Source organism: Tachysurus vachellii, chromosome 6 (genome assembly GCF_030014155.1).
Source record: "Tachysurus vachellii isolate PV-2020 chromosome 6, HZAU_Pvac_v1, whole genome shotgun sequence".
NCBI classification, from domain to species: domain Eukaryota; kingdom Metazoa; phylum Chordata; class Actinopteri; order Siluriformes; family Bagridae; genus Tachysurus; species Tachysurus vachellii.
Window position 1 is genome coordinate 12,558,507 of NC_083465.1, and position 12,733 is coordinate 12,571,239.

The 12,733-nt window shown below is 39.8% G+C and overlaps 1 protein-coding gene across 4 annotated transcripts in view; it reads left to right on the forward strand.

The window, feature by feature from the left end:
* The window catches only part of lzts2a (leucine zipper, putative tumor suppressor 2a), a 39,097-nt gene that overhangs the window by 14,699 nt on the left and 11,665 nt on the right, over positions 1-12,733 (forward strand). Inside the window, exons 2-3 of one of the 4 annotated variants that reach the window (XM_060872302.1) lie at positions 1,075-1,178; positions 5,150-5,294. Coding sequence is in view for 1 of the 4 variants with exons in the window: in XM_060872299.1 (XP_060728282.1) it covers positions 5,067-5,294 (228 nt within the window). In the remaining 3 variants the exon portion in view is untranslated. Of the gene's footprint in view, positions 1-1,074; positions 1,179-5,064; positions 5,295-7,804; positions 8,092-12,733 lie in introns of those variants that run through there. The other 3 variants (XM_060872301.1, XM_060872299.1, XM_060872300.1) reach the window with 3 other exon arrangements.

Consider the following 12,733-nt stretch of genomic DNA (forward strand, 5'->3'; position numbering starts at 1 on the left):
TTATTGTTCCAGTCTTTAGTTCATTGCTAATGAAGCAGGAGCTACACTTTGTTTGATTTTAGACCTCACTGACTAGACAGTTCTGATATAATCAGTCACAGTAATCAGGGAGATGGTCACACTTTTCTTACAATATAAGCACAAACCACATGTCTTCCTCATTGCATATGAAAATAGATCAAATGCATAATGCAGAGCTAGTCAGCGTCCCTATTGGATTTTGCTTGTTTTTGGATGCGTATGCAGCCTAGTTACAGAGAAGCTCTTGCCTCATGTGCTATGCACAACACTCTCGCTGATAAAAGCATAGCTGTCATCCCTTGTGGCTAGCTGAAGTGCTTATCTGTGCATATTAGAGGATGTTTCAGGTTTCAGAGCGACACTGATGGAGTTTTGTGTGTGTGTTGTGAGGGGGAGAGCGAGAGTGAGAGAGTATGCGAGAGTGAGACAGAGGAGGAGTAAAAGTGTCCACAGGGTGGCAGTGTGTTCTTCTGCTGTTGCCTCTCTGCCTAAAGAACAGATGTTCTAAGGAGCTTAAAGTCATAGCAGCTTTTTTTGGGGCAAAACCATCATTCACCACTGAAATTCTCTCTCCCTTTGTCCCCTCATTACTGCTTCTGATCCCACTCCTGCCCCATGTCCTCTGGGAAATGTTGAAACCGATGTACACATGCTGTCTCCCCACAGCCATGACCTCATCATGTTCTCTCTATAATCTAATTACAGTCTTTACATCTCACTGCTGTGTGGTTAACACTTAGAGGCAGGTGTGCAAGATATAACTTTTCATACATGTAAAAAACAGCCTAAGAGTAAAAAAAGAATGGGAGTGTCTCTGGAGCTTTGATTTATACTGTCCTAGGCCCTTGATATTTGATATCGCTCATTGAGGATACACAATGCTCTGGTGTGAGAGTGTGTGCGGGTGTGTTTTTGGTTGGTCCGTGTCTGTTTGTTCTGTCCTCTATGCTCCAGCTGCAGTCTGAAGTATTGAAGTCAATTCAGCAATGTTTAGTATGTTTGTGTGTGTGTGTGTGTGTGTGTGTGTGTGTGTGTTTGTGTGTATCCCTGCAGGTGTGTGTGAAGAAAAGGCTGAATCTGTGGTGGTATTCCGGGGATGTGTAAACTGTCCTCCTGCCCAGAGTCTCCTCAGCCAATAAAAGCTGAAGTGCAATAAGGTAACACTTAAGGGAATTCTTTGTTGATTATAATAAAAGTGACATGTAGCTCAAATGCTCATTTGTAGCTCAAATGAATCTGTTCGGTGCCTGACATAACGAATAAAGCTAATAAGAAGTTTTTTTGTAAATACTTTACTTAATTTAGTGTACTTTGTTTTAAATTACATTGTTAAACTAGATAGTTGCAATTTTATAGAAATACATCACAAAATTGAAAAAGGGACAAGGAGTACTATTTTTATTGTCATCCACTTAACTTCCAGATCCTAGGCACAGTTCCGCTTTTAAATATAGAGAGGTGGTCTGAGACCCAGTGTTTTAATTTGCAGGAAAAAAAATTTCTGGTTGTCCAAAATGGCTACCATTATAATGTTACAACCTTTAGCTACACAGTGAAGCTCTTCTGATTTTATAGATTTCAGTCACTCCTACTGTGTCATAAACCACATAGTGGGATTTTATTATGAACAAACTGGGTGCAATTTAAGAAATAAATATATTAATACTCTATAAAAAAAGATTTTAAATGAGAGAGACAAAACTTTTTGGCTACATTATCTTTATGTAACTCTAGTTTAAGTCTGAACATTAGACCTGTCTAGGCTGTGACTACATTCAGGCTAAGTGCAAAGTTTATGCCAAACTGCTCCTTTAATCCTCCTGTCTACTTCTTCCTTTGCTTATTGCAACTATGCTTGATTAAATTACAAGCCTTACCACTATATTATTCATTCTCATCATAGAGAGACAAGAGAGACAAGGGCTACAATAGAATAAAGTCTTGCAAATACACTGTATGGCCAAAAGTATGTGGGCACACGACCAGTCACAACCATGTGCTTGTTGAACATCCCATTCCAGATTTAATCCCCCTTTTGCTCTTGTAATAACTTTCACTCTTCTGGGAAGGCTTTCTACAAGATTTTGAAGTGTAACTGTAGGGATTTGCCCGTTCAACCACAAGAGCATTAGTGAGGTCAGGCACTGATATTGGGCAAAGAAGTCCTGGCACATAGTCTGCATACCAGTTCATCCCAAATGTGCTCAGTGGGGTTGGGGTCAGGGTTCTGTGCAGGACACTGGAGTCCACACCAACCTTGCAAATGATGCCTTTATAAACCTTATGCAGACTAGATCCCTTAGGTACAGTGCAGAGAAATATTAATGCTAGTGCACTCAAATACATTGTATACAGTTCTGTGCTGTACAAATTTGTGCTTGCGGGAAACTTTTGGAATTCCTGCATTTGGCTGTAATGGTCAAGTTGGGTTGGCCATACAATTATTATGCATATTCTATACCAATTAATTATTGTTACCAATTTAACAATATGTTCCTGTATTATAACTTTCAAATAAACATTACACATCATATAAGCACTGTCACAACTGTCACCTCCTACCATGCATGTATTTATTGGATACTATTAACTAAATAAATTCATGGGAAACATTATTTCAGATGTGTTCTCACACTGACTCCAAGCTGTTCTACACAAAGTGGAAATGTTGACTGAATGTACTTGTAGAAAGGATCTGATTTTAAGAGCAAACCTGTTATGAGCCAAAAGCAAACATGTGATTCACTAGCATGGTGGTAATGTGCAGAAGTAAACAGTATGTTTGCTGCATGCAGACTATAAGCAGCCCACTCTGGACAGTGACTTATGACCCGAGTATGTGTTGGTCTCACGGGTCAAATCAGACCTGTCGTAAAAATTTAAGTAAAGGTCTTATCTCTTTGAAGTATATTTTCCTCTGGGGTCAGAATGGTGATGGATGACGAGCAGTATGTGACAGCCCGAATGGATTTTGGGCGGGCTTTTGGGAATGTGGGAGGGGCTAGGAGGTCAGAGGGCAGTGACTGGAGGAACATTTTTATCACTGAGGGGAGGGGGCAGGATAGGGACAGGGTAGTTAGACTGTGTGGAGCATGTCAGAGGCAGATAGTCACAAAAGAACCAGACATTCTTTAGTATTTACATAAAAGCTTTTCACTCAAGGATGTTTCAAAGCAAATGCTGAATTTTTACCACATTGTCGCCTCCTGTATGCGGTCATAAATATAAGATACTCTGATATTTTGAAAGCCTCTGTCATCAGTAAGCACCATTTGTAGACACGATTTGGAGAAATGAAGTCTATTGCCAGACTAATCCTAGGGGTTCTGCTTTGTCCACATTTGGCCCTTGAGTCTTTACCCAGTGCCTGTGAGTACCCCCTAACTGCACATGACTGACAGAAGCTCCCCAGGAGTGCGAGCGAGTGTGTGTGGTCCGCTTGGCAGCTGCTCTGTCCACTAGTGTCCATCAAAACAACTGTTTCTTTACTTCAGCAGACTAACCATAACATTTTCTAATTCTTTCTCCAGTCCACTGTAAAGCTTGTGCTGATAACCAATCACTCAATATTACATTAGAATCAACAGATACAGCATTCTGCAGTTTTGCTTCTGAGATAAAAGTAGTATAAGGACAGCTGTGTTCCAAAATGAATTATTTTGGCTAAATGTTTCAGTGTGTAATGTAACAGAATTTCCTATGGATTATGTATGTACCTGTATCTGCATGTGTGAATACAGGTTTCTGATTTTAAGCTTGTTGCCCTGATGCCTACTTGCTGTTATTTACTGGCAGGCAGAGTGGCCATGGCCCCTTACTATATGTCAGAGGAACAACAGTATACTGCATGCTGGGAGTTAATGGAATCTGAAAGAGAGAAATCCGGCTCTGAAAAAACTTTTTCAGGATTTACAGATGTGAGTTTGTGTGTCTGTGTTTTTTAATAGGTGCCACATGTTACCTCATTGATGTATCCCATAAAAGCAGAAAGCTGATGCTGATATTGTGTCCGTGAGTGATTTGCAACCTGTTTCCTTCCATTGTAGTGAACGGCTGCAGATCCCTGCTACCTCTGTGTTCTTTCCCCTCTCAGCATGTTATACAGGGCATTTATTGTAGCCCACTGTTGTGGTTTGATGAGAATAGTTAAAAGGGTTTCATGAGGTGAAGGTGCTACTTTTCCTATAGACAGTTATTTTAGACAAATAGACAAATATTTTCTGTGAATTCTTGTTTGTTTTATTTTTGTTGTTTTATATTAGACTTTTACTGCCATATATATTTTTAAGAGAGTGTGTGTGCCCCGCGATGGGTTGGCACTCCGTCCAGGGTGTATCCTGCCTTGATGACCAATGACGCCTGAGATAGGCACAGGCTCCCCGTGACCCGAGAATAGTTCGGATAAGCAGTAGAAAATGAATGAATTAATGAATAGTATACTGTACCAAATCATGATAAAGTGACTAAAGTGGGGCTATTTTTTTATTTTGTGGTTTCTATCATCAGCTATACTGTCTGATTAAATAGCCCTTTTTGCAAAAAAAAAAAAAAAAAAATAAGAATGTCCTTTTTTCCATTGATCTAAAGGGGAATACACAAATTCCATAATCAGTTATAAAAGTTGTTATAATTAAAGTTGTAGTGTAAGAATAATGACAAACAAAGGAGTGTTTTTATAGATATTACTTCAGATTAGCATCTGTGCAGTGCACAAATATATAGTAGAAAATTATTACCCATGAGATGACAGACACGTTTTATGAAGCAGCACAAAGCAAACTATATTTGTGTGTAATAAGAGGAAGGAAGTTCATGTTGAGTACATTTGAATTGGCAGCAAATTTGTGTTTGTTCCTAGGATCACAGATTTGTTGTTTTATTGTTTAATGTTGCCCCCAATCGTTTTTCACTATTCATAATAAACCTGCCTGTGTAATAGGTACTTCTCAAAACAGCAAGTTCATACTACCTGTTTTGTTTCAAATGCATATTTTTCTTGTTTTTTCCTGTATGATGAAGCAAGATTGTCTCCATTGCTCTGTAATATGTACATTAACTGTACAAGCCTCAGGAAAATGTGTGTCTTTCTGAAGGCTCCTCTTATACAATCCTCTCTCCATTCCTACAGGGCGGCTAAGAATGGAAGCTCCTTGAAATACAACAAGGCAAAAGGCTTCATAAGGTTTTCTCTGTCAGCTCCCTTTAGTGCAGAAAGGGGAGAGGAAGGATGTTGCTGCAGTCTCCAAATACTTTCGGGTTCCTTTTTTTTAAATGTAAGTGGTATTGTGTCTATATGGGGTGATTCCATATGAGGGAGATGTTTTGCCTCCTCTCTCTCTCTCTCTCTCTCTCTCTCTCTCTCTCTCTCTCTCTCTCTCTCTCTCACTATCAATGTTGTTGTGATGTTGCTTTTCTGTGGCAGGCTGCCAAAGACTTGTTTTTCAGTTGTGACACCTGCTGCACAATGTACATGTTTGCATGCCATCATACAAAATAAGTGTATTCTGTATCTTTAAATATCTATTGCCATATGGTGAGTACATGTTTATGTATTTATGTTACTCAGAGAAGAGAACGCACTTGTGATAAAGATTTTGTATGTATTTCCCTTTTAGCATTAGTCACTGACCCCTAACTTTGGCCCCTAAACTGGAACATTATCTATAATTTATACAGTGTGCACATTTAATGCCCCAGTGTAGTTTGATCCAAATCCAGTTCTGGCATCAGTTGAATCTTTAAGTATCTTTAGTGGGAAAGTTTGCAGAGGAAGTACAAATCATGAAAGGAAGAACATGCACAGTGTGATGTGGACCTCATTAGTACTGCAGAACCCCCTTTCACTCTCTACCACCCTGTTTAGCTCTTTGTATCTATCTTTCCTGCATACCCCCAACCCCCAGTAGAAGAGGGGTTAAGTGTTTTGTAGAAGACTGAGTGTTTCGCTTTGAGACACTGTGTAAGTCTGTGTGTTTGGTCAGATGACTGGTTGTATGTTGGATTAGAGCACAGCTCAGTTTCTTGTTCCACCAGCCACCTCATTAGCTTCTCTGAAGCAGCTCCATTCAGAGGAACAGAGAGCTAAGAAAAAGTCTTACAAACAAGTCTCTTATAGGCCTTCCACCTATATATGCTCAGTCATGATTTATTTATATTGAATGCTGTTGGAGACACATTAAAGAGGTTTCCTTGAGCCTGTATGAATAATTTTGAGAAACACATTCACCTGTCTATCAGTTATGTGATATGTGATTTCTTGCCCAGGCTGTACATGTATGCCTGCTGATGTTCATGGACACAGGCACATGTATATTAATTAGTGTGCAATAACACACACACTCACACATATTCTAGCAGCTGAGATAGACATATTTATTCAAGCAGCTGCTTGAGCTTTTTAGTTCTACTGAAGAGAAATTTTAATGCATTCAGTGACATCCTAGACAGTTGTATGTTGCAAAGGTTTGGGGAAGGCCGGCATATGGGTATGAAGGTCGGGTGTCAACATACTTTTGGCCATGTAGTGTATTTGTGTTAGAGGGTGTTTTTACTTCTAGCCATGTGGTCAGTTGTGAAGCCTGCAGGACAAAGAAAGGCAACATAAAGTCTTTTTAGATTAAATTACAAATTGGTTTATACAGCATTTCTGAAATCAGGACCAACAAAGAAGCTATTATAATAATAGAAAATGCCCTGCATGGGTATGTGCAAGAATAACTCAGAGAGCAGGCAGGATTGGACCGATTTTCTTTAGAAGCAGGCAAGAGTAGGATTAAAAAGGTTTCCCACTATATATATATACTGTATATATGCATGTATGAGTGTGTGTGTTTACATACAGCACTTTGAAATATCAGGTTAAGCCTCCTGGTGTGTTTATGGGCAGTTCATGTTTATATGGTAACTTCCCTAGGGGACACAGATGTCCATTAATCACTCATATGTTCATCTATACAGATCTCTGCTTGTCTGATGTTTCTGTCCTCTTTAATGCCCTGCAAAATCCCCTGGCTTTATGACTCTCTGCTCGGGTTAGCATGCTGTGTTTCCTTTGCTTTTGTTCAGTTCGGCGATAGGCGGTAATTGAGGGAGAGGAGTGGTAACAGCCAGAACACAAGGAGACTGGGGCCCTTTGAAAAGCAAACTTGCACATGAATGTACTCTTCCCTCCTTACAGACTTCTCAAGACAAAAAGTCATGGCCTGCAGACTGCTGAGATTGGACCGAGTTCAGAGGAAACGCGCACTGCATTTGTGGATGCAGCCTTAATTTCTTACACCAAATTAGATCATGTGTCTTTTATTGCATGTATACATGAACAGTGCAATACAGTGAATACGCACGCTGTCACTATATATGTCTTTCACTCATCTGTTAGGTTTGATTAACGTGTTCTGTATGTTTCAGCGTGACATGGTGTCTTAGGGAGTATGTGGGAAATTACTTAGAGGGGAGTGAGGGAGTGAAAGAGAAAACATCATCATCGGTCAGCATCATTTAGTTGCAACAAAGCAACTGCTGAGTATCAGATCTGAAGCAGGAAGTGGATTTATCCCAAGTATATTTTATGCTTTCAAAAAAAGTATGATGCAGAGAGACGACGAAATTGAAAACTGGGGAGAGAGAGAGAGAGAGAGAGAGAGAGAGAGCGAGAGAGAGAGCGAGAGAGCATTATGGGCAGAGACTTGAGCCCCAGCATGAGATGGGATTATATGTGTATGTGAGAGAGGGAGGGAGGGAAGCAAGCACACAAAGTGAGAGCAGTAGGGGGCAGGGAGAGGGGGAGGTGCTAGGACAGCAGAGCAAGAGTGCAGGAGAGGAAAGGGCTTCGCAGTGGGCAAAGAGAGGAAAGTTTGACTAGAAGAGAAGGAGTGCTGGAGGAGGAGCAGGAAGAGAGTGTGTGTGCGCGCAAGAGTACGTGAGAGCGCGGGAGCATGTGAGTGTGCGAGACGAAGAGAAAGAGAGGGAGTGAAGCCGAAGAGCAGAATGAGCAAGCCAGGTTTGTCTTCTTAGTTTGGCTTCAGGACAGAAAGCAGAGACAGGAGGAAGTTACCATGATGAACACTATGGGTATGTACAAGATTACAACTATCAAACGTATAGACGCATACACACAAATCACTTACAGTCATTCTGGCTTTTGCAGAGTTCAGATTACTGATGAATTTATAGTCATGAAGCTCTGAGGGCTTTGAAGTGATCCAGATGAATGATTAACTTTGTGTGCACAGAGAGGGGGATAGGTGGGGCATCTTTAAGACAATAAAGAAAAAGACGGTTAGCAGCACTGTGTTCTCTGTTGATGAGAGTGATGATATGTGTTTATTGGCTGGTGTGGTTTACACTAAAAACAAAGGTATATTAAAGTTACAGAAAGTGTTGTGCTAGGCACGCTCTGAATATTGGCATTGTAGGATGTTGGTATGTGTATCTTTGCTGTCTGTGGCTGTCTTGCGTTTGTGTTTGAGGGTTTTCGATGTTAGGGCTGCTGTTAAGAGCTGAGTCTCTCAGTGGAGCAATCTTCAGTAATGACCTACAATCTGGATAAATAAAGAACTACTCATTCTGGATGAGACTGTAGAAATGGAAAAGCTGAATTGAAGAATCTCGAAAAGAGCCGAAGTGAGAGATTATTTTACTGCTTGATACACTCGGTGTAAAGTTCTAGGACAACATAATCCTCTGAACAACTGGCATAAATGGGGCAATTTGACACTATATATACACACACAATTAACGCCTAAAAGCTTTTTCATGAGTGACACAAAAAAAATCTATTGTTAGGCGTTTGTTCTGGTCATATCTCTTTTCTCTGATGCCTTGCCATTAAGATTCCCCATTGTGTGCCTCCTGATTTTAATGATATTTAAAAGCTGGAGTTTGTGGTCTGACTCAGCTTAGTGGAAGACCTGTGTACGGATTGAGCCTAAAATAGCACAGACTGTGACAAGTCAGAAGTCTGCAAACATTGCTTTGAGCAGATGAGATCACCAGGAGAAGGTGCTTACGTCACTCTGCTGGAAAATAATAGATGTGTTAAATCACTCTCGTATGTGAGAGGCTTTCGAATCGATCTCTTATACACTTACTTTACCTTTGCCTTATAAGGAAATTTGATGGCCATTGATGTTGCCATTGTTTTAAGTAGTCAAAACAGTTCAAAATGGCCCCTGAAAGTTTCATGATAGTGAAAACATTGTCTCTTCTCTTCTCTTCTCTTCTCTTCTCTTCTCTTCTCTTCTCTTCTCTTCTCTTCTCTTCTCTTCTCTTCTCTTCTCTTCTCTTCTCTTCTCTTCTCTTCTCTTCTCTTCTCTTCTCTTCTCTTCTCTCCTCTCCTCTCCTCTCCTCTCCTCTCCTCTCCTCTCCTCTCCTCTTCTCTCCTCTCCTCTCCTCTCCTCTCCTCTCCTCTCCTCTCCTCTCCTCTTTTCTTTTCTTTTAATTTCTTTTATTTTCATTTCTGTAACCTTTCCTGTTAAGGAGATGGCAGGTATTTCTATAGATGTGTGTGAGGAAGGAGAGCTCATTAGCCCTGTCTTGGACTCAGCTGACTGAGCTGAATCAGAACTTTCCATGCATTACTTTTCCTCTCTGTCTGAGCTCGCCTGGAATCTGAAGTGACACAGTCCACAGTCCCTTTTGGCTGTTCTCACTGTGGCTTATTTGCATATTTTCAAACTCCAAACCTAGAATCTTTTTTTTTTCTTGTTTGTGGCTTGTGCATTCTTCACTGTGTAAGCGCTTTTAAAATAGATTTATGCCAGCATACGTTTGATTCAGGTTGCACTGAGATTTATTTATTGCTGGTTTTATTACTTCTGTTTATGCATAGTTCACCAATCTGGCTTATAACATTAATGTAGATCATTGTTATTGTCTGACATCGTTTTGTATAATAAAAATAAATTACAGTAATAAAATGTGATATAGTGATTTAAAATTGCTTTTGACTCATGGAGCCCAGTAATGTGCAATAGAAATGATTCCCCTTTACATATTAAGGCATTACCACACCTGTTTTAAAATAGATAAACAGCACAATTATGCCTCTCTGGTAGTAATAATGGTCAAATTTGGGTCTGTTACTTGCTTTCACTCTTGCTGATTGCAGTTGATATCTAATATGGTAATAAATGTGGTGCACTGACCCATCCAGACCATTTTGCATGCCCTGTGTTGAAAGAGAGCATTCCTTTGCCTCATTACCCTCACATCACTTGCATTTTAGCAGAATGACCACTCAGCAGCAAGCAAGGGGAAGGGCATTAGTGTGGCGAGACCACAGCTCCTCTCCTAGCTGTTCTTATTCCCAGTGTCTGCCTGTCTGACCGCTGTCCTGGGATAAATAATCATTAGCGGTTGGAAATTCATGCTGTGGTACTCAGGAGTAGCTGAAGAGAGACAGTTCAGCCAGTGCTTCCAATGGCTCTAACAGAGCATCAGAGAAAAACCTTTATGGGTCGTGCACATACTGCCAAATTAGACTCTGGATAATAATGAAACATGATTTTTAATATAATCAAATATAATCAAAATTTCATGTCAAACACACATTGAATACTCTTTGTAAAAGGTTGTATAGTGTTTGGTTTTGTAAGGTCATATGTGGTATTCTAGTCTTGACTTCATTAATATGTGTTTTTTAAAAACACACTGTTGACAGCTGATCCTCTTGGGGCATATAGAGTGATCAGTTTGCGGCAGATCATGGACATCTCCCTGACATAAGTCTGTACAGGGAGAGTTGCACTTTCATAACCAGACTGGGGTCAAGTTGTACTTTACACACAACACAAAAAGCTCCATCCACAATCTTGATTGACAGATTAGATTAGATTAGATTCAACTTTATTGTCATTACACATGTACAAGTACAAGGCAACGAAATGCAGTTTAGGTCTAACCAGAGTGCAATAGCAGTAAGTGCGGTATATACAGTTCGTACAAGATTTAGATAAGTTAAATAAAATGGTAATATGGAAGTAATTTACAGATGTGTGTGTACTATGAACATACTATACAGATGACTATAATTATAACTGGAATTTACAGAAGGATGTAACAAAAATATGGCTATTGCTATAAACAGTAATTTACAGATGTGTATGTACTATGAATATAATATACAGGTGAATATATATGTACTAAAAATATAATATGCAGTTAGTTAGTATAAACTGAACATATACCTTTAAGATAAGATATTTCCTGCTATTGTGTAGGGCATGTCACCTGCTGCATCTGATATGAGAGGGTTTCAGTGTGGCTCTGTACTGGAGGCATAGGAAGGTTGGAATATGGCCTGGAGTGGGGAAACAGTGTCTCTGAGAGAGAATTGTATAGCATCTCCAGAGTACTTGTATGGTTTGCATAGGCTCATAAGCTTTGAGATGCTCAAAAAGTGTGTTTTTACCCCATCACATTCTTGCTTCTTATTTCTTTAGCACACCCGTTTGTTCATTTCACCAAACCATGCATGGTAGGTCTCAATCGTAGCTTTCTTTGACCCCTTAAAACATTACAACACAGGACTGGGAAATGAGAAAGACAGTAGAACGTGGCTAGCAGGAAATAGGCAGCCAGGTGTAAAAGAAAGTTTAAGTAAGGGCTTAAGAACAAAGCAAACCAAAGAAATGAGATGGAGATGGTTTAGAAAATTCTAAAAAGGGAAAAAAAACAATTATAAACTGATTAAAGGAGTTTGATGGTGAATTAGTAAATGAATGAGAAAATGGTAGAATGAACTGAGTTCAAAGGGGCACAGTCTCTCTCTCTCTCTCTCTCTCTCTCTCTCTCTCTTCATCTGTGTTTATCTCTCACATGCTCTCACTGACTTGGTTTTTGTTACTCCCACTGTTTTTGTTGCTGAACCCCACCTTTTTCTCTTGGTGTAGCTTTCACCCCCAGGCTACACACATGTAGGCCTCAAATACCATGGCAACATCCCCAAACAGCCACAAGCCAAAAGCTTGCAAAAGCAACAGGGTGGCAATGATAAAAAACAGTCAACCAATTACCCTTGTTCTACAGACAATGTTTTTAATTTAATCCAGTGCTTCCTCACTGAGACACCGGAATAACACAGAGAACAGTGGAAACTGTGCAGGGTTAGTAGAGGGATGTAGAAAAGGTGGGAGCTTTATAGTGTTCAGCTTTAAATGTTCTCCTTGTCTTTTTTCGTTCCACGGATGCAATTTAGAGTCAGCGGACTTTGAGAGTTTTGAATGTGTTTTGTTAGCTTTGTAAGAGAACAGACAGTAAAAGAATTTGTGACTCATGAGCTTGCCCTTTAGCTTCCATTTATAATAAAAGTCCAGGATGTGACTTCTATTCCAAATTTTTTTGTTTTTGAAAAGAAACATCCAACCATATAGACACATATACATGGTAGATTACATGTATTCAATCGTTAAGGGTTGATTTAGAAGAGGCAAATGTGATTTTATTGCACTGAGCATTTGATTATGCTCCTTATGTTTTGTGATCCAAGTTACAGCTGCTCAGGAAGCTGATCTTTGTTAAAGGGAGTTCTTTTGAGTCTGTCTCTGTTTCGTTCAGCTAGCTGCAGGTTTCCCATCATGGCTGAATTCAGTAGTGCAGTCTGGGATATTGCTATGCTTTTTATGTTGTCATTTACTTCTGATGATCACATCTCAATTAAAAGTGCATTAGCTACATATCTGCAAGTAAAGTAATATTTACTTTCCGTGAGTTT